A 22,321-nucleotide genomic window follows, 5' to 3' on the forward strand; every position below is an offset into this window, starting at 1 on the left:
AATTAATCATGAGAAATAATATTCTATCATCTCCCTACAGAAGGCCTCATGTACAAAATATTCAACATCTCATAAATTATTGATGACGAAACACATTTTATTTACATTTTCATCTCCGTCTGGCTCCTCCCCCCTGCTATACGTCACACTCCATCCCCTTCCACGCGCTGAGCCCCCGCCCCTCCCTCTCCCTCCGCAGAGCTGCATTCCTGCTGCCACATCGGACCGAACCATTCTGCGTTAGCGACGACATTTTAGCTTGTGAATTTACCCAAATCTCACATGCCACGGACTTTTTTGTTACGAACAATTAACATTGAATCTTCTCTCTTTCTCCCTGTGTGTTCACCGACTTCATCGTATTATTCAGATTAGAGGTAATAGTTGTAGAGTTTGCCGGATCCAGCACCCCCCCTCTCCTCCCGCTTTAAAGTGGTCTGCTCTGTCTTGCTGCCATGTTGGATGTACGCATCGCTGCTGCGGCTGCTGCGGCTGCTGGAGTTCCCGAATGAAAGTTGTGCGTTTATCCGCGTACAGACACACATCGAGCTCTTATTATAACACTCAATACCAAGAGGAGAAGTAAAAGGGTCTTTCTCGAGCAGGAGCAAGTCTGGAAAACACCCCCGTCCACCTCCGCCCTCCAGCCGGGTGTCGGACTCCGCGGAGATGATCCGGTTGCAGGCCACAGCAACCGGAGCCCGCATGGATATTCTGTAATTAGCAGTGTTTGCTGAGTCCGTCCGGGGATAACTGCATCGTTTCGGGGTGTTAACTAGAAGAATTCGGAGCCATGAACAGCCACCCGCCGCCCCGCAGGTCGGTTAACGTCGGCTCCATCCTCCTGACCCCGCAGGAGAACGAGTGCCTGTTCGGCTACCTGGGCAGGAAATGCGCCGTAAGTTTCCCAGTTTGTTTACCACCTGCAGGTCCAAAGGAGATGCTGCTGCAGTCAGCCACAGCTCTCAAATTCAGCCGGAATGTGTCTTAATTTACAGTTTACACCCCTGAGTTGAAATGAAGTAGCAGAAACCCGCCATGACACCGCCAGGGCGATCAGACCGGGGGCCCGGTGTTACGACATATTCGGTGACCCCAAAGACTCGTTGACGTCTAAACTGTGTAACCACGATGGCAGTTAAAAAATATGGCGGCCCCCTCTGTCTTCGGTTTGTCCACTAGCTTCTGCTGCATAGCGACAGATAAACAGCACAGTCAGCGAACCAGTTGAAAACAAAATGGTTAGATTCAGCCAGAAGAAACTTGGAAGCTGCTATCACACTAAAATTGGTTGACAGGTATTTTATATACAGGCATTAAAGTTAGACAACTAAACTAGACCTACACACGTTAGTAACTAACACTGTGGCAATATCAATATTATCTACAAGTCAGTAACTACGTCTTGTGTTAAGTATTTGTTTACATCTGTAACATTTTTTTGGATATTTAATGGTAATGAATGTTTTGAAGAATGTGTATTAATACGAATAAGAAGTCTGATGCAACACTTCTTATAATCGATTAACTGTTTGATTGATTACTTGAAACAACATGTTTCATCCCGCAGTTATTACCAATAACCTGTAATTGCCACTCTATTTTTTCCCCACATTTTTGTATTTGAAACAAAAGAGCTTCATAACCTGTAGTTCATTCACACATGAAGTTTATAAAGGTTAAGATGAAGTGAGCAAAGATGGATGATTTAATATTCCACAGCTTTAAAATGTGTTAAAACCATCTTCTTGCTTGTTAAGTCAGCTAAAGTAATTTGACTATAATTTCATAGATACTTTGTCAAAACAAGCAGTATTAATGTTTGAAATTGTGGTTTATGTTGTTCATTTGGCCTCAAGCAGCTTGAGGCTCTTTTTAGATGACATTTTAAACCATGCCAGCAAACTTTAATCTTATTTGGACAACAGAACATCTGGCCAGTTGCCTTTGTTGCCCTAAACTGGGCTCAAACTAGAATGGCCTCCCACTTTTTTCTTGACCTTGAGCTTAATTGTTATGAGATTTCCAGTTAGAGAAGCCTAAATGTTGCATCATCTGGAAAACATTTTGCTGCAGCATTGACCCTCAGCGTAATCAATGATGATGCCGAGTGCTTTTGTCCTCTCATTGAGATGCATTGGCCACTTCATGACAGCTTGACTCTGCAAAAAAAACCCCAACAATTTGACAGAACATTTAACATGAAAACACCTGGATGCTGATTTGCTGAACATGCCTTAATCTCATCTTCTGGGGGTTGTGATGGATGCAGGACAGCTCAGCAGGTTTTAATGTCAGCTGCTGCTGGTTCCTGAGCTCATGGGTCAGATCAGGCTGTTAAACTAAGACTGGTTAGGTAGATTTGCTCTGATCGGCACGGCTGCAGTCGTAACATGAACTATTTTTGACTTGTGTCCTTCACAGTCGAGTATCAGAAACTGTCTGTCTATACAAATCAAATGTTTTTTCATCAAAAAAAAGGTTTATTTAACTCAAAGTTGGGTATCCAAAAAAGTCTAATTTCTATATTGTATTGATTCACATTCAAAATAAAACCTCAGTGCTACTGACCAGTCGAGCTGATAGTTAGGAACAGGATTTCTGCACACTATTGAAGTTGGCGGCTTGTGTGTTGTCTGATCTATGGACAAAAATCCCCAAAAATCAAGTATACCACTATAACTGAATGCACGTTTCTCCAGGTAATTCATTGTTACCCTCGTCTGTCTCTTCGTCAATGGGTGTATTGTTCCTTACTGATTGTCATACAAGCAAAAGAAAGTTCATAATACCATTTTAGTTACAAATTGTCTCGCTCTGTCTAAGCCCGATTTCTGTCTTCTAAAAACCTGAACCTTTAAAGTCAATCAAGGAATGAATAAAATCGAGCATTTAAATCACTGGGGTTTAAAATACTGCTGTTTTATGTATCTCTAATGAAATGACCACAGCGGTATCTTAAACGTTTGATACTGCTGTTGTTGCTGCTGTTCACTTCAAGTAAAGAGCAGCGTTCACGTCAGCTTGTGATCAGAATTCATCTTCTTTTCCACACAAACACACAGATTGAGGATTGTTTTTCGTGGATGTTTCACAGAGCAGGATTAGAAAGTTGGATATCTGTGACAGCAGTCAAACTTAATCTGGCAATTCAGATTTCTAATCTGTAATATTGCATTTGATATCAGGTCTCAGGTTATGCAAGGTGTGTTTTTTTCATCTTAATAGAAGAAACTGAATTTTTAGAAAAAACTAGATATAAGCTTCCTGAAGTGGCTAGTTTGCTAATCCGGCTTTGTGTAGAGCCCCTCTGCTCCTCAGACAGCTCTGTGCCGGAGTTATCCAGAGGTAGATTACATAAAAAGGTTCTGGAAGCACTGAATAAGATTGTTTGGATTTATGACTCTTTTAAAGCGGATTTTCTGAACCACAGGTCTCAAGATAATCTTGACCTCACCATATATGCAGAACAAATTCTTATTTCACTACAAATTATTGAAGATAAGTTCATCATCAGAGTAACTTCTGTTCTTTTAAGCCCCAATGTTGCCTTCACTGTCTAACACAGATCATATCAGTGGGTAAAACAATGTTTCTTTTATGGAAAGACATCTAACATATTACTAATGATTCCATTTATTTTAACGAACTCTAATAGAGAAAAAAAAATGGATCTATTTAGTATTTTAAGTACCCAGAGTCCATGTTAATGTCTTCAGATGTTTGTTAAGTTAGAACAACAGTCCATCAGCCAAAGATGTTCAGTTTATCTGGAGCCAGAGAATGACTTTTTGTATTAAAGAAGACTTCAAAAGTTAATATATAACCAAATTAATTTCCTGTCAATTGATTGGCGATTAAACTAAAAGTTTCAGGACTAACTCAAGCCAGTGACTGTCTTGAAGCTACAAGCAGTGTAAAAAAAATGATTTGGAAATGATTATCAGTGCTTTTGTGGTTATCAGATGCAGAGTTTCTTGCTGATGTAACCTGCAGAGACTGTGTCTGTGTTTATAGCCGCATACTTTGCCTCGGTGAGAATTTACAGAAACTAAATGAGGCTTTTAACGACTGACCTTTGACCTTTCCTGTGTGATGCTGAGCAGTGATTTCATAGTGAAAAGTGTTTCCTGCTGCTCCTCTGACCCGCACTCATAAATCACAGAGGAGGAAACTGGCCCAGTGGCATTTCCTCTTTCCTCCCCCAGCGGCCGGAGTAACTTTCTGCCACAGAGGGAGAAATCCTGGCAGAGGATTTAACAAAGTGTGACTTCTGCAGAGACCTCAAAACCACAAACCAGAACAGTCTGAGGACAGGACAGTGCTGAGGACAGCAGCTGGACTCTGCTTCCTGTCCTGCAGGAATGAAGGTTGAACACAGCGGAGAAATGTCAGATGCAATAGATTTGAAATGGAACATTCACTGTCCTCTATTTATAGGACAACACAGAATAATATAAATCTTTAACTTTCTGAAACGGCAATAAAGGAGTTTTTTTTTACAAACAATGAGTGGAGGATTTTGACTCACATGCCCCTAACTTGACATCCAGCTCCACCAACAGCTCAGAGTTTTTACTTATTCAGTATCTCAGCATCTCTTAGAAGGTTTGGTGCAAAATGATGTTAAAGGCTCTCAGATGATGCATCCTAGTGACTGAAAGTTTGGTCATGTACTCTGTGTTGTTCTCCACTGTGCTGCGACTGTGCTTCTTGTAAACTAAGGGGCGCTTTATGATGACACGAAGCTGTGTGTGTTATGTTACGACTTGATGACACGTAGAGGTTCCCGTGCTCAGGCTGGTATGACTCCAGGCCAGCAGGGGAACAGTCGGTACGGAGCAACTGGGCCAAGTGGGCGCCAAGTTGTCTCGCACAGTCGCCAATCCAGACATCAAGAAGGTGTGAGGGCGGGCCGTTCAGACACCGTTTGACCATCCAACAAGCTCTTCGGCTGGAGCACAGTGAAGCCTTTTTAAAAGTCATGATCGCTCGACCTCTCCTGCTTTGAATTTCATCGTTCTTCTTTTTATTTGTTTCTCACGAGCCCCCTGAATTCTGTGGAAATGATGTCCCTTTTGTTTTGTTAAGTTGAAGTAGAAAGACGAGACACGTAATCAATCAAACCACAAATTAACGTACAGAGATAATATCAGACTTGGTTTATTCATTCTGCACGTTTACAGACTCCATTGTAAAGATATTTGCATATGTGAGACTCATAATCTGATATCAAAAGGTCTCTGCGTTGCCCCGATGACCTGCCCTTTGTTTCTGAGGAGGCAGGTGTGTGTTATATCTGGTCCTTATCGCTGTTTAAATGCTTTGCATCATGGTGATATCCTCTATTGCTGCTCTGTGAGGCATGCAGCCTTGATATTTTTAACTACGCACCAGGTGTTTCCACTGAAATCTGTCCCTCACTGCAGAATTGATGTACCTGATTATTAAATACGTTTATGTTAAATGAGCCGCTTCACTGGTGAAATTCATCGTCCCGTCCTTTTGTCATCCTTGTTCAGACTCTGTGTTCGGCGGTGGTCCAGGTGTACGGAACAGACCGGAGCTGCAGCTGGCTGAAGAGGTGCTGTGGAGTGGCCTGTCTGGTCAAAGACAACCCACAGAGGTCCTACTTCATCAGAGTGTTTGACATCAAGGTGAGTGAGACCTGGTGGAGAGTTACATGAGAAGACTGATACCCATCATGTCTCTTTGGTAAAACATTAAGCTTCTGTTCAACAGTATCCACCTACCAGCCTCTAAACCACCTCTAAAGGCTCAGAGACAGCAAACAATGCCAGCAGACTGTAATGACTTGTTTTTTTTTACAACTACACTTCTGTGTTGGGTTATTAATGCACAGCTCTGACACTGGTTTTGACTGGTTTTGACTGGTTTTGACTGGTTTTGACCTTGTCTCCAACAGAAGGCCAATAAGCACATTTCCCAGTTAATACTTGCCTGGAAAATGTACTCGTCATGATTAAACATAACAACATTACACATTAAAATGTACTCAGCTGATACAGCATCAAAGTCTATATCTGCCAGATGGTTAAAGTTTGACTTCAGATTTTTTTTGCCTGTCTGTATCTGGATTTATGGGTGATAAATAGTTTAAAGTGATTCACTCCTTCTTAAAAAACTTTATAGTCCAGTAATATTGAGAAGGATTGTGGACTTAACATTGTTATAGCTCAGTGAAAAGCTGGAGCAGAACATCGGCGAGGCCGTGACACAACGTGATTAAATGCACAATAATGGGAAGCAGCTTACAGACAACTGACTTCTCTTCACTCAGTCTTTTATCTGTAATTTGGCCTCCAAGTCTACAGTATGTGGATCGTGGCCAGACTGCATCCATACACCGTCTGTAATCATTGAGGAAATTAATATGGTGCATTAAAGATGATGTGCAATCAATTGTGCAACCCTAATGGATCGCAGTGAACAACCAGCCATGTGTGTTTACTGTCTGATGCTCGCACAGGCTCTGAAATCAATCTGGATACCAACCTTGTGGAGAACATATACCGCTGCTTTCAGTCCATTCCTAGTGAAGTTATAAATAATTATGCTTGTGCGGTCTTTCAAGGACACCATGCATCCAATAATTTAGATTTTTCTTCTTCACATTAATGAGCTCAAGTCCAGAGAAGACAGTGCGTGTTGGATGAACAGTTTTCTCTTCTATATCTCAGATGTTGGACCATCGATTCTCATAGAAATGAACAGTGACCGTCTGGCGCGAGGGAAATCAAACTGGAGTCTAATGTTTTAATGTGTAGGTGTGTTTTTGTGTGCGGTGGATGAAAATGTGCAGGCACAGATGTGGTCCTTCCAGGAGAATCTGCTTTGATCTTCATTTCTGTCTCATGTCTTTTGCAGGAAGGGAAAACCATGTTTGAGCAGGAACTGTACCACAACTTCTCCATTAGCAGCCCCAGATCCTACTTCATCTCATTTGCAGGAGACGTAAGTGTGCAACTCTTTGTCAGAAGCCATTTTTATACTGGGCGGCAAGCCGCAAATTTGGCCGTCCTTTTTGCGTCTAGGTCCGCAGTTTAGACAGAAGGCGGTAAACTGGGGTTCAGTTTTGGTCCGTCGATTTGACGCCTCGGAGGGTGCACTACACCTCCACTGCTACGTAAATCCGAGCCGTTGATGTGCCGGCAGTCGCGTGAGATGGGCTGAGGTGTCGATGACCTGCACTGTTGTGCGACCCACAGCTGGGGAGTTTTAAAACCAGGAAACAGCTGATCACAGCAGTCAGTCCATCACTTCATCCGCAGACATCAAGATGAGCAGCTGGACAGCTGCTGAGATCCAGGAGATGCAGCGTCTCCTCGTCTCTGTAGCTGTCTTCACTGTCTGCTTGTTGTTGGAGCTGCAAGCTACTAACAGTCGCTACTTTCAAATCAAAAGCCCCCCGCTAACAACCCTGTTCTAAACTCCAATGGGTGCAATGTGAAGCTTTTATTCTGAAGACAAATTTGACTTGCTTCACTGTTCACACCAAACTTTGTGCTTCACGACACGTCACATGTTTACACCTACCCCAGTGGTGGCTTTTTGGAAAAGAGGGAATATTATACCTCCCTTTTAGATTGCAGCCTTTACCTTGCTGCAGATATGCCGCCTTTTCTTTCTAAAAGGACTGTTGTCTCAAAACCAAAACATCCACACAATCTGGTCTCAGTGATCACGTCCTACTTGGTTTAACAAGGTGTGATAATCACTGGTTGTGTTTATAGACAGTGAGATTTTCACATGAGAATCTGCTCTCTCAACTCTTTAACTGTTGCTCGTTTTACACACAGATTGTCATTTTGAAGCAGCCACAGGCCTTCAGGATTCAGCCGCTCTGTATAAAGTTGCTGCTGTTTGACTGAGCAGAGCAAGTTTTTAGAAACGGTGCTAAAGTACAAGTGTAATAAAATATTGTGATTCCTGTTATTCTTTTTTCATGATTCCTGAGTCGATTCTTTGACTCCCAAGTTGATTTTATTTTCAGGAGCGGGCAGCAGGTTTTTTCTGTTTTATTAATGCTCTCAGCACTACCTTGATGAGCAGGAACAGCTGATCACTGAGTACATTTTGGTGCGATAAAAGGAAGCGAGATGAAAAGACTGATAACTTGATCTCATTAGGTAAAACGGATGTTGACCAAGTTCTGATTTAAGGCCTGATTTGCATTTGAAACGATGAATGAAATCGCAGTAGTGCAAAACTCAGCATATCACAAAATCACATTAATATCATATTGTGATTTATCTCCACATAATGCTGCTTGAATGAAGCTTTACTCTCTTCCTGAAGAAGATGTCAATTACTGACCTGTGGCTTTTCCTCCTCTTCCTCTCAGACTTGTCAGATCGGTCTGAACTTCGCCAGTGAAGAAGAGGCCAAAAGATTCAGAGCCGCCATCAACGACCTGCTGAACCGACGACAACGCAAAACCGGTAAGTGTTACAGTTTCGCTTTGTCTTCCTTCTTCCTTGCTTCCTTAACCTGCGTGATCTTTGACCTTTTCACATCTGAGCCCAGACTAAAGAACACTCACTTCCTGTTCTGCTAACGAGACACTAACCTGAGTCCAAAACCTGTCCGCCCTGCTCATGTCCGGCTGCAGCAGGAAGGTGTGCAGACACAGCTGCAGCGTGGTGGTGAATTCTGCTGTATTAGCTGTGTTCAAATTAATTCAAACCATTTTCATGTTAAGTTTGAATGAATTAGATTTTTCTCACAGTCCTACAGCAGACTGGCTTGATGTCCTCTGCATGAGCAGAGTGAAAATGTGTGATCTGTGAAGGTGTTTTCTTGATGAGGACATGAGTTGAGGCTCGTGGTTTGGGACTGCTTTCCTTCTCTTCTCTGCTGCAGTGAGCTCAGCTTGCTTCCCTCTGCTGTAGTAAATCTTTCATCGTGTCTCTGCGTAGTAAACATCTCTGCAGTGAGGGTCGTCTTTGGCTTCTCTCCAGCTGCTCTCAGCATGCCGGCCTTTTGAAGTGCACCACTCAAACTGTGATGATGACTGAGGGTCCGAAGGCTCACAGAGCCGGGGCACAGAAGGCTTTTTACACTCTGAGCTCTCAAAGCCTTTGCTTCACTTCTTCTTGTCACATCGAAGACTTCCTGAACGGTCTTTCCGACTGTTTTGCTCACGGCGTAGAAGACATGAGGCGGCATGTTTTTCTCTGTCAGCTTTTCCACCTGATGGCTTTAAAACTGTCCTCTCTCTCTTCCCGCTGCAGCATCACACTAACAGAACAGCTCACCCTCGTCTCTCACCTATTTAAAAACTCCAAACTTCTCCATTTGAAGTTTTGGTAATCAATTTCAGTCCTATTGGTTTTGTTTTGAAACTATAATTGTCTTCATTTTCCTTTGCAGAGAAGAGAGGTGACCCTAAAAATGGTATGTTGACTCAGTTTTGTTCACTACATCGGCTCCAAGTGGCCTGCAGTTATTTTTGCCCTAATCAATAATGAGATGTAACGATACATCAGCATCGTTACAAGACGTGATTTTCAGTTTGCGACAATGGTATTAGTGTTTGATGTAAAAAAAAATGTGAAACAAAAGCTGTCAGTCAAATTACTTTTATTGTTTATTGTGTGTTGTGGCTCTTTTGTTTTTGGAGCCTAAATTGCAGTGGAAACATGAATGTAGGGAGGTGACGAGGCAGCCAGATGAATCGATCAACAAGAGAGCTACAAGGCCGAACATGCACTGTATCACTCACACTGAATTATAACATTTTATTATTATTATTTAATTTTTCCAATCGAGTTAACTCACACAAAAAGTACAATAAAACACTCAAATGGAGAGAGATTCCAGTTAATATCTTGAATATATTAAAGTTTTAGTTGGTATAAAATATATATTATGTTGTATGTGTGTATCTACTGTAGGACAACCAGAACCTCTTGGGTCAAGTTTAAATTAAGTTTAAGTTTGATTTGTCAACCAATATACTTTAATTTTTACTCCAGCGCTCCTGTAGACAAGATCAAATACACAAATACACAAATACACAAATACACAAATACACACCTCAGCTAAGCGAACTAGACCAACAACAGCAGATTGTGGTCGTACAATGCAGCGCTCTGTATGGGGGAAAAAAAAGCAAGAAGCTGATTAAAAACAGTGTTCACGCTCATTGCTCTGTTTAAAAATAGACCTTATTGTGGGTGACAAATGCCAGGAGACTCGGAGCGCAGAGTTGTGGTGCTTCCTGACACGTTGGCGGCGTTGTTTCACAGACAGCGTGACTCACACACTGACAGTGAAGTCTGCTGCAGGTTAATCTGGTCAGCGGGAAGCCCATCTGCGCCATATGTGGACCACATGGCCTCTGTTGTTGTTCCCTTTAAACCCTGTTGTGATGCACATTAGGCCTAATCTGTAATCCCAGGAGTTTCTGCTGCTGTACGTTTTGTTTCGTACAGACATTATTTTTATCATTGAGTTCATTGGGGGAACCACGAGTCGGCATTAACATTTTCAGAATATCCCTTTAAACATGCCAGGATTAGCTCAACAGTGCTGGGACGGTTTGTCGAATGAAAATCATGTTTGAAACGTCTTCTGAGAAAATAAACGTAAATCAAACGGTTGTAGCACACGTATCCTCCCCAGCTCCACCATCTCATCCAAAAATGGGCACTTGTGGCCCCACAAAACCAAGATGGTGACAGTCGTAATGCCAAATTCAAGGCTTCAGAATGGTGCTCCACAAACCAGCGGGTGATGTCAGGGTGGGTTTACCCTTGATGGCCACAGAGAGTGTGACTACACAGGTTGACATCAGCACTTTGCACATGTTCTCCTTTCCCCAACAAAACATGGCCGGTGTTTTTCGATTCATCCGCCCTGGAGGCAGTTCAGACAAAAACAAGTCACCACAGCTTTGTGTTGGCACCTCCTGGGCAGGAGGCCAGAATTGAGAGCAAAAAGATCGTCTTAGGTCACATCTTTTGGTAATGTCAAAACTTCTGAATGTGCTGTGGGTTGAAAATAAACTCTAAATTGGGACGAATCCTGCGGATGAAGACGGGTTGTAAGCAGCAGTTAGTTTCCAAATGGAGAGGCTGTTTTCCTGCACCTGAACACCACCACAAACACAGTGGTGTGTAAAAGTTCCCCGTAAACATCAGAAGTTTAATTTAGATCTTCCTCTCTGCAGCTGTGTCTGAATGTCATCCCAAAACACTTTGCATTCAATAAGCCGTCTGCGTGTTGGCAAACACAGACGCTGTAAAGAGCAGGATTAACACAGACCGAACAAATCGGTCGACCCCTCAATCAGCTCCGTGGATTTGTGCCTGGGATCGTTCATTGAAGTTTCTCTCCTGTGGCACAGATCTGACATTTCGCTTGCGAAATATGAAACCATCGGTTGTTGATGTGGATTTGTCTCTCTGTTTGGGAGATGTATTTGTGTCTCAGTTTGCCTCCACTGCGCCTCTTCATATGTATTGTTGTTGTTCTGATTGTGAGAATATCAATCAAAACGCTTCAGTAGGAAAGAAGCTGCTCGTGTTGGTTTCTCAGGTATAATCCACAGTGTTGAGGCCTCACCTCCGACTATCTTATCTTCATATCTTGCATGAGTGCTCACTGCTGTATCCAACATAGTGGGATGTAAACTTTATACTGATCATGTCAGCTGTGGAGTCAGTGTTCATCAGTACCAGAGTCCAGAAAGTTCAGATTGAAGTTACTTGGAACGTCCTGCATCCTCGTGTTCTTGGCAGGAAACACAAGTTTTTATTGGCAAACAGATCAAGAGAGCAGCATTTTGTGAATCTATAATTGGCCTACTGCTTGGAAGCAGATGAAATTAGTAGATCCCAGTGCAGATTTTAAACCTCGGTTTTAGTAGTTTTTCTACAAAACCACTTTTTCAATGAACAAAACAGGCTGAAGTTGTCGGATATTTAAAGTTGGCTCAACACAAGCAGCTGGGAGATCTTCATCAAAATAATGTGATCATCAATCCGACCAGATATTATCACTTTTAAGCACTTGACACTTTTCAATTGATATTTTTAGAACTGGGCGATGTGGCCTAAATATGATATTGCAGTACTGTTAGGCTGTATTGCAATTGAGAATATATAGATTGGTATTTTAAAAACTCTTTAAAAAATCACTATATAAATGTGTCTGGATGAAAATATCAGATATTTCTTTACCAAATTAATATTAATGCACAGTTTTGTAGGGATGACTATTATATCGATCGATATAAAGATTCAGTGATCAACAATCCAATAGTTACTGAAGACTTCGGTAATAAAACTGTCAAATCATGTTTGTTGCTTTTTCTGAGTTGCTATAAATGTAACTGATTGTGTTAAATGGGCGTATGATGTCATCTCATATTGATCACAGGCCTCTGTATCAAATCTAAACGATATCGTATCGTAGCAGACTTTGTGATATTGGCAAACATCGTATTGTTGTCCAAACATCCGACGTAATATCGTGTCGTGAGGAAACTTGAGATTTACGCCCCTAATGTCCAGTGACTAAATATTAACACAATGAGTTTTTGATAAATCATCATCGGTAAAGTGTATGAAAAGGTAGAACAGTCTGCAAAGTTCATAAGATAACATAACTTTACTGCAATGCAGCATTTAAAACCAGGAGACACTTATATAATATCCCAGTATCCAAAATCTAAGACAACATACAGTCCTAAATCATCATACCAATAAAACATCGGTATCAGAACCTAATACTGCACGATTCTGAGTTGTTCATTCCTTCTCAGTACAGACATCGTCGCTGTAGGTCTGAGTATCAGAGAGACAATCCCGTGCAGCCCACCCGGCCCGTCCTGGTCCTCCGGAGACGGCAGATTTGAGGCGAGCCTGTTGGTCTGATCGTAGACGTCCAACATTCATGGGGAGTCCAGGGATTTGGACTGGGATTAGCAGTGGATTAGTGATTATGTCAGATGCTGCTGCGGTTTGTGGAGATTATGAGGAATTCGAAGACTGAACAGTTCGGACCGACATGAGAGGAGGAACAGCAGCTGACATTTATATTACAAAAGATGGATGACAGAAGCTCAGTGCAGACGGATGAGATGAGTGTGTCAACATGACTGTTGCCTGTTGATCCCTCAGGTACCAGGGATTACTAAAGGCATAGTGATGGAAGTGTGTGAAAGATATTATATATATTATAATATATAAGTATTGCTTGCACCCTCCTGTAGAGTGCTGTCTTCTTTACAACCACAATAGTCGTGTTAAGAGTTGCTTCAGATATAATCTAGGAAGTCCAGCGTCTCAGGTCCATGAGAGTGAAGGTGTATCAGACATCCAAACATATACAGCACTGCAGAATACTTTGTTTGTTAAGGGGTGAATGTAGGCTGGTGATATTTCTGCTGTACGAGTGTTTTTAAAAAGCCGTTGAATAGTATTGAATGTTATGTTCCTTAAGAAAACTGGAGTAATTAGACAGAACAAACAGCATACAGATGACGGAGCTGTTGTTGGAGTTAAAAAGGTCAGAGGATGAATCAAACTTTTTAAAGTCCCATGAAGAACAGGAATGGTGTTGAGACATTTTGTGCTTTACAGCCACAGCTCATGATCGTTTCTCCCTCCCCGCCTGCAGGTCCAGCTCTGCACATGGCCACGGTGGACATCAAGAACCCGGAGATCAACAACGTCCGATTCCACAACTCCCACAGCCACCAGCAGCCGTACCACCTCAACAACATGCTGAGCCACAGCGGGCTGAACCGGAAGGACAAGAAGACCAAAGGCAAGAAGAAGAAGTTGACCAAGGCCGACATCGGCACGCCCAGCAACTTCCAGTGAGTCAGCCCTCGCGTATTTAACATGACATGTACAGATATTAATCTGCTAGTTATTTTTGTATTGTTTTGATAAAGATCAGTTAGTCATGTAGTCTGTTCTGTTCAGACTAAAGTAAGAATGGTTAGCCGAGTCTCCTGCAGTCCTCCAGAGACAAAGAAGACTTCATGCAGCTGTTTTTACAGCCTGAGTACAGGAAGTTCTCACGATTTGTGGCCTGTCCCCTTTTTAAAAAAAACAAAAACTCACCAAACATCTTGGGAAATGGTCCTAACGAATGTAAAGTGTACAGTTGTTACTGTTGTTACTGTGCTTTTGGTTTTTCATCGTCTCAGTGACAAATATGTAACATAAAAGTTGTTTTTAAGGAGGCGCAGCTCTTTAAAATGTCCCCTGCAGTGTCTGCAGTCACAGACCTGTGTCGTCCCGTCTGGTCCAGCAGTTGCACAGTAAACATGTTGCGTTACGGTCTGAGAGCGCTCAATGACCCCACTGTCTCTGTGATGGATGTATGAGTGTGTGTGTGTGTGTGTGTGTGTGTGTGGGCTCACTATTTAGCATGTGCACATGGTCGCCCACGTGCACATGCTAAATAGTTGATGTACTTCTGCATATTTATGTGTGCACGTGTGTGATCTCACCACATATCTGTCCCGTCTTCTTCAGGCACATCGGTCACGTGGGCTGGGATCCTAACACAGGTTTTGATGTGAGTACCCACTTCACACACACACACACACACACACACACACACACACACACACACACACACACACACACACAGGAGCACAATAGTGACCTGTGTGGTGGCTGCATGATGAAATCACACAATGGGCTCTTTCTGTTTCCTGCTCATATTCACAAACATCTCGCTGCGTCTCAGAAGCTTCACTCAGACACAGAATGTTCCAGCGGGAACGCGACTGCAGCCTTGTTAACTCGTCAGAGAGCTGAAGAAATTAATAGATAATCCGATTTTAAATACAAACACATGCAAACACAATCTCTCCTCATCTTCCACAATCTCAAAAGCCTCTAATATCATGAATAACTTTCAGCTGCGGTGGCACAATACACGTTGTTCTCCACCCCCGCACCACTCCCCAAATTCTCATGTCGTATCAGTGAAGTCATATTGACTTGGCATTTATTTATTAGACGAGGCGCCCACAAAGAAGTCCTTCATCATTAGCAGTGCTGTAAAAAGTATCCAGAAGTCATATTTGAGTAAAAGTGAAGCTATCGAGTTAAAATATTTTTTCTCGGTGTGATCCATCTTCAGTCACAGTGTTTCCTTCTTTGTCTTGTTTTATCGTATCATCTTGATTGCCACCACTTTCTGGATTATAGTGTCGGTCACAACTGTTTTACTCTCGTCCACCACTGACACACACTCTTCCTGTGTGACAGATGTATTATTGGTGTGACTGTGTGCACAGGAGCGTTGTTCACAATCACAAACCACATAGAAGTGATTTTATTTCAGTGTATCTGTTTCTCAGGGCAGCCGCGCTTGTTTAAAGCACCTGATTGATTCCTCTCTTGCTCATATTGGACTGTTGTGATGTCAAACTCAGAACTGAAGGGAAGCAAACAGAAACCTGAAATGTAAAAACAGCATCTGGTAACAAACACATGAGTCGGAGTGACAGTCAGACATCCAGGTGAAGTAGCCATGAGGCGAAACATGTAAAACAGCATCCAGTGGACTGTGAACACATGGTTTCATCAGTGTTCTCATCTACAGGTTGATTGATGTTTGTGTTGTAAAATGGAAGCTGTGTAGGAACCCTGATGGGTTCCTCGTAGCAGCCGGAGCTGCTGATGCGAGTCGTCGAATGTTGTGTACAGACTGACGAGCTTAACGAGCAGCAGGCTGATTGCTTTCCACTCACTGCCTTTTAATTGTCTCTGAACCCGACTGACCAAGTGCGGCGAACTATCACGAAAACAGCATGATCCCGCATGTCGGTCACACACCAGAGAGTCCCAGAATGCACTGCAGCGCGTCAGAAACAGGAGGTGTGAGTATTCCTGCGAGCCGCTGCAGGTTCACAGCCGGGAGGTTTTTGTGTCGTCAGTGTTCAGGCAGCTTGTAATTCTACCTGTCGGCCACCAGGTGTCACACTGACTCTGTGACTGACTGAGTTTATCTTCCCTGCAGAGAAGAAGAATAACTCAGAGTTCACTGCATGGCTGTTAACTGTGATCACTTGCTGTGTGTCTCAGAAAGTAATGGGGCTCCTTACTCACAGTCCGATGAAGCACACAAAGTCGTCTGACCTCCAGGAGTCTTTAGTTAACAGTATATAAACACGTGTTGTATCTGCAGACGTCATCGGTCTGCGTTGTGTTCAAACGTCCTCCGTGTTGTCGTCGTTGCAGCTGAACAACCTGGACCCCGAGCTGAAGAACCTTTTTGACATGTGCGGCATCTCTGAGGCCCAGCTGAAGGACCGCGAGACGTCCAAAGTCATCTATGACTTCATCGAGAAGAAAGGAGGGGTGGAGGCGGTGAAGAACGAGCTGAGGAGGCAGGGTGAGAACACACACACACACACACACACACACACACACACACACACACACACACACACACACACAGATACCTTTGATGTGTCAGACTGATCCTCAGTAATCGTGAAGCAGCGCAGCATTCATTGGAGACTGAAGCTCCTCAGTTTCATCAGGCGCTGTGACTGAATCACAGCCGTGCAACAGTGACTCTGAAACACTGAGACGAGTCTTGTTGTAGATGTTCTCACAGGTTTTTAGGTTTACACTTGAAATTATCAGAATCTAACTAACCTCTCAAAACCATCTGCGATGTAAACGGAGAGATATTTTTTGCAGTCCTCTTTAAAGATTAAGGTCGGTAATCGGTGTATCGTTTAAGTCATTTATCAAAGAAAAACATGTCACTTCATACTGCAGGTTGTTAGTTTGAATATTTTTCACTTTCTTTCCAACATTTCCAACAAACGACGAAATGTTTCATCAAGAAATGCATGTTTTTTGCGGGAAAACTGTCCAAACAGTGTCTAACTTGTGTTCCTGGATGAGCTGCTCTGGTTCTCCGTCAGTTTAAAGGATGTCTGAAGGCCACTTATGTTGCTTGTGAATCAATTTTTGCAGGTTGCTGAGACATAAATTCTTTTTTCAACCATAGCTGTTTTTTTCCCCTTCCCCAAAACTGCGCAGCCTCTTCTGAAGGAGGGAGCTTCCAAAAGTCTGCTTATTTCTCGTGGAGAGTTAGAAACACCTGATATCTGTACAGTCAGCAGCCAGTTAGCTCAGCACATGACAAGAAAATCCACCTATCGTACTTCCAGAGTTCACTGATGGACACGATGCATCTTTCTGTTTTCAAACCAAACAGCAGTTTGTTATTTCATGGAGGTTGTGAGTCGGATTATTTATCGAGTGAGTGTTTAGTGTCGCAACAAGCCAGAAGTCTGGGATTTCTCATCCTCAGCTGAAACTTTCTTGAGTTTTGACCGCAATATAACAAAAGCAGAAGCAAAATATCTGTTTCTGTGAACTCATCTGAAATCCTCTCTCAGTTTTATCTTGAACCATCGTTTCCTTCCTCTCTGCTGTGTTTTTCTTTCAGACAGGAGACTTTCAGGTGAGCAGATGAAACGATATTTCCTGTCTGATTTTTTTATTCCTCGTGACAGACTCGGCTTCTTCTGTCCCGACTTTCTCTCCCATGTTTTATTCATGTTAAACTGTTCTGAGAGGAGAGCCGAGTGATCAGAATCTGAATTTAGGCTGATGCAAGTTGTGTGTGTGTGTGTGTGTGTGTGTGTGTGTGTGTGTGTGTGTGTGTGTGTGTGTGTGTGTGTGTGTGTCCTCAAGACACCACATTCCTGATTTAGATGTAAGGTAAAAAAAAAAAATAAAAGGTGGAGAATGTAGGATGGAAATGGAAATAGTACAGAAATTGTTATATTTCATACCTGCAGTCTGCAGCTGTAGTTTCATTATCGATAAATCTGCATTTTATTTGTCTGTAAAATCAGCAAAAGTAATCAATCTGCCTGAAGTCTACATCAGGATCCACACCTGAGCTGAGACTCAGCCGTCAGACAAGATTCAAGGAAAAATCCTTTCAGTAGCTTTTATTTGATCCTGCTGACAAACCAACAAACACAACGACTGTTGAAGAACTGGACAATCTGTTTCATAATCGATTAAAATAACTAAATGTTTTTGATTCCAGCTTCTGAAATATGATTCTGGTTTCTTTCCTCTAAAACTTTTTACATCTTTGGGTTCTCGACAAATCGAGATAAGCGAGGACGTCACTTTTCACATTTTTTGACAGTTTATAGACCAAATGACGAATCAGTCAATCAATCAATCGAACATATTGAACAGATAATCTTTGGTTGTAGCGGTGGAGGTGAGTACAGTGATGCTCTGCTGTATGATGCAGGTGGAGCAGGTGTGCTCGCTGACAGACGCTCGTGTTATTAATGAAGTCCGATCGTGTCTGTTGTCTCCGCCTGCAGCTCCCCCTCCACCTCCTTCTCGCGGTGGTCCCCCTCCTCCTCCTCCTCCTCCGCCTCACCACAGTTCCGCTCCACCCCCTCCTCCACCTCCGTCCAGAGGTGGCCGAGGAGCCCCTCCTCCCCCTCCTCCCTCCAGAGCCCCAGCCTCAGCTCCACCACCTCCACCTCCCTCCAGACCAGGAACTCTGGGTGCCCCACCACCTCCACCTCCTCCCACCAGGGGAGGTCACCAGCCTCCTCCTCCTCCCCACCATCACCACCACCACCACCAGCCTCCCCCACCTCCTCCTCCATCCTCCTTGCACTCTTCTGTCGCCCCCCAAGCCCCGCCCCCTCCACCTCCCCCATTGGCCCAGCAGTCTCCAGTAAACAGCGGCGGCGTCTCCGCCCCTGCTCCACCTCCACCACCTCCTCCTCCACCCCCCCCTCCCGGCCCACCTCCTCCTCCGGAGCTGGACGGCGGAGGCGGGGAGTCTCCTCACTCGCCGAGCCCCGGGGGGAAGTCAGCGCTGTTGGAGCAGATCAGAGGAGGAACCCAGCTGAAGAAGGTGGAGCAGAACAACCGAGCTCCGGCCTCCGGCATCGGCCGAGACGCCCTGCTGGACCAGATCCGACAGGGGATCCAGCTCAAGACGGTAAGATGGCGTCTGATTCTGACATCACATGTCACTGTTAGCGTCCTGTTGATGTCAAAGATCCAAATCCTTTCTTCTGTCACTCAGAACCGAGCCGTGTGTTCACACGTTTTCTGTGTAACTCTGATGTAAATATATGTAATGTAATATATAGACAGCAGGGCAACATCCCAGTTACTTCTTTCTAAGATCAAAACAAAACTTGAGAATCAATAAATGAGGCGTCTGGGTGTCCTGGAGGTTTAGAAACGTGTAACAACCTGGACTGGGTCTGTTTGTGCGTCTCCAGGTGGATCATCCCGAGTCCGGTCCTCCAACAGCGGCTCCCACCGCGGGCATCGTCGGCGCTCTCATGGAGGTGATGCAGAAGAGGAGCAAAGCCATCCATTCCTCAGGTACCGGCTGACACAGATAACATGCAGACATCAGCAGTGACTGTGAGGCAGCAGCTAGCAGCAGGCTAACTTAGCTTAGCACAAAGACAAGGAGCAGGCCAGGCTCCGTCCACAGGGAACAAAATCTGCCTTCGAGCACGTCTAAAGCTCACCGCTGAACACGTTGTTAAAGGTTTCACATCAAATCAGATGTGTAGAAGTTAGATTTTGACAACTGTTGGTTGGAGTCAGAGACTTCCTGGAGTCCTGAGGCCACTGTAAGTACTGTACACACAACTTCATGTCACAGACAACTTAACTGACACAAATTCAGATCTTTCTTTCTGTTTTTACATTTTAGTTGTACAGAAAAAACAGAAAAATCTCAGCTTGAAAGTAAATAAGGCAGAACTCACAGTCTTCACCCTTGTGTCTCGTTTCCATCTTGTGGCGTCTGACCTGCTGACAGAGTTTGGATTTTATGGATTTCCTTTTTTCGAATGTGTATTTTGTGTATTTTCTTTTCCTAGACGAAGACGAGGATGACGAAGACGACGAAGACTTTGAAGACGACGATGAGTGGGACGACTAGTGAAGTCCCCCCCCCCCGCTCCCTCCGCTGACACTAAAATATCTTCCAGCATCTGACTAAAATTGTAATGTAAATGTTGTATGAATTGGCTGTATATTTATTTTTGCTTTTTTTTTATGACTATTATAATTAATCTGTGCAATACCTCATCTGTTAAATCTGTATCGTTCGTCACCTCATCGTTAGAGACTCGACACTTTCCCCGGGACGTCCTGTCGTTAGAAAGCACTTATCACTGACATCAGCACAGCGTGGCGGCGCGGCCGGCTTCATGTCGTTATCAGTAACCGTTAATATAAAACACTCGCTGCTCCACTGAGGCGGATCTGAATCGGGAGTCCTCGTGTGCTCCTCGGGAAATACTTTGTGTTCGTTTCTGTGTTTTCATTCCTCGTCAAAGAAACTGAAAAGGGAGACGTACGCGTGACCAAACAGGCAGGATCCTCTTTGTGTTTGTGGTTCGGCTTAAATGCGAGATAACACTATTTTCTTACCGTGCTTCTTTTTTCGTACCTCCGAGTTTCCTAATAAATTGTAGTTTAGTCGTGTTATTTTTTCATAAATCCTTTTGACCAAAATGGGGCGGCTCGGTCGCCTCGTGGATTTTCAGCTTTTATTTTTTACGAAGTTAAAGCCGTTTATTTGCACACAGTTTAAACGATAGTTCAGTTTTGTGTTTGTCGGGTGTGCGTTCGGTCAAACGACTTGTATTTTATTTCAGACGGCGACGACGGGCACTTCTAAAGCTCAAGGTTTCGCAATATTGAGACCTTTTAAAATGGAACGACAGACATGACTGACGATGTTTCCGTTTCTTTGGCTTATTACAAAAGCATTTTCACACACACACACACACACACACACACACTCTGTGGCATTTGTGAAATGATGGAAGTTTTGTTCCTGACGTCTGGTTGGTTGTTTTTGTTGTGACAGCATTCCGTTATTTCCTGCGCTCTGGTCAGTATTTCAAACAAATATCACGTCACACAATGAAAACTAAAACATATATATATAAACAAATATCATTCATCTTCCTCCGTCCGTTCAGTTGATAAACTATAATTTTATGCAATGCGACTGTAAATGCCTCCCTCGTGGAGAATAATTTTAAAAGAAAGCAAATAATAATGAACCAAATGTGGCGTTTGAAAGCAGCTTGTGGGTTTGGCGATGCCTGCGATCCTCCGTCTGTGAGAGGTGTAACGAAATAACGCGATGCTCGTTTTAACTGTTCGTCTTTAGAGTTTTTACCGTCCTCCAGCGAGGCTTAATGCTGCATCGAGAAGCCGAGATACTGACACAGAACCTGTGAAAAGGGTGGGGAGGGGTGGGCGGGCGGGGGTGGCAATGAAAATACTAAATTGTATACTTAAATAAATGTTAATATTTACAGAGAAACTTGTCTCTTGGTGTTTGTAAAGCTTGTAACAGTCGCGCATCCTTCCGGTGAATTATTCCAAACGTCGTCGCTGTGATCGCGTTAGCGTTTAGCTTCAGGCTCTGCTGAATTCTCAGTGGAGCTTCACAGCCGTTAGCATGGCTGATGATCCTGACGACTCACATTTAAACACTCGATTGTTTCAAAACAGTCCTGTTACAATGCTCACATTGCACTGTAACAGGATGGATGTATGTACAAGTGACTGTAATGAGTCATACAGTCTGATATTAGTACAGTATCAGTGAGAGGACAGCAGGGAAACTCCTCCTGCAGCGTCTCTCAGCGCTCTCTAAGAGCTCCAATTAAACTTAAGTCTAACATTTACATGGCATTTTGTCAGAGACGTGAAGTGTTGTAATGAAGACTCGACTCCTCTCCTGAGGGAGAGTCCACATTTACTCTGAGCAGCTGTTTAATGAGCTCTCCGTACGCAGACTGGATTAGGAGCTGATTCACAAACAGTCTGATGGATCTGCAGCTCTGCTGGTTCTCCTCCTGACATCAGATCAAATCTCTTTCAGCTTCACTTTTAAGCTTGGATGTCGCACTGCGCTGCTGTGTTTTTAATGAAATAATCAGATGACATGTAGACGGTTCAGAAAGAATCTGTCACAAACACTGAACCGGTCCCGGGTCGCTCTCATGTGTTCGGCAGTGTGTGTTGACGGAGGCAGCAGCTGCGGTCGGATCACATCTCAGCTCGGTGTGTCGGGTTGTGTTTGAGTCTAATCCCTCTGTGATCGGCCTTTATTAGAGAACACAGCCAGCTGATCCTCCTCTCAGGTCACCAACCTGAACTGTAATACTGTAATCATGTCTTTAAGAGGTGCTGTGTGTCTGTTCAGACGTGGGATTTACAATTTTTTAAGTAAAAAGTTAAGTCGACAGCACAGAGACGCACAAAGCTTC

At 43.5% G+C, this 22,321-nt stretch overlaps 1 protein-coding gene across 3 annotated transcripts; it reads left to right on the forward strand.

Moving 5' to 3' along the window:
* Positions 1–209: 209 nt before the first annotated feature.
* On the forward strand, positions 210–21,058 carry wasla (WASP like actin nucleation promoting factor a). 3 transcript variants are annotated; one of them, XM_037107723.1, is made up of 11 exons: positions 214–898; positions 5,523–5,657; positions 6,889–6,975; positions 8,366–8,462; positions 9,394–9,417; positions 13,648–13,849; positions 14,517–14,559; positions 16,236–16,389; positions 18,368–19,002; positions 19,292–19,397; positions 19,907–21,058. In XM_037107723.1, exons 1-11 carry the CDS (start codon positions 794–796, stop codon positions 19,966–19,968), a joined length of 1,650 nt encoding a protein of 549 aa, XP_036963618.1. In that variant the 5' UTR covers positions 214–793; the 3' UTR covers positions 19,969–21,058. The 3 variants fall into 3 exon arrangements, with proteins under 3 accessions (XP_036963619.1, XP_036963618.1, XP_036963620.1); XM_037107725.1 differs by lacking the exon at positions 214–898 and adding an exon at positions 1,153–1,298; XM_037107724.1 differs by lacking the exon at positions 9,394–9,417 and having other exon boundaries at positions 210–898.
* The last annotated feature ends 1,263 nt before the right edge of the window (positions 21,059–22,321 follow it).

This window comes from Acanthopagrus latus, chromosome 8 (genome assembly GCF_904848185.1).
Source record: "Acanthopagrus latus isolate v.2019 chromosome 8, fAcaLat1.1, whole genome shotgun sequence".
In the NCBI taxonomy this organism is placed as follows: domain Eukaryota; kingdom Metazoa; phylum Chordata; class Actinopteri; order Spariformes; family Sparidae; genus Acanthopagrus; species Acanthopagrus latus.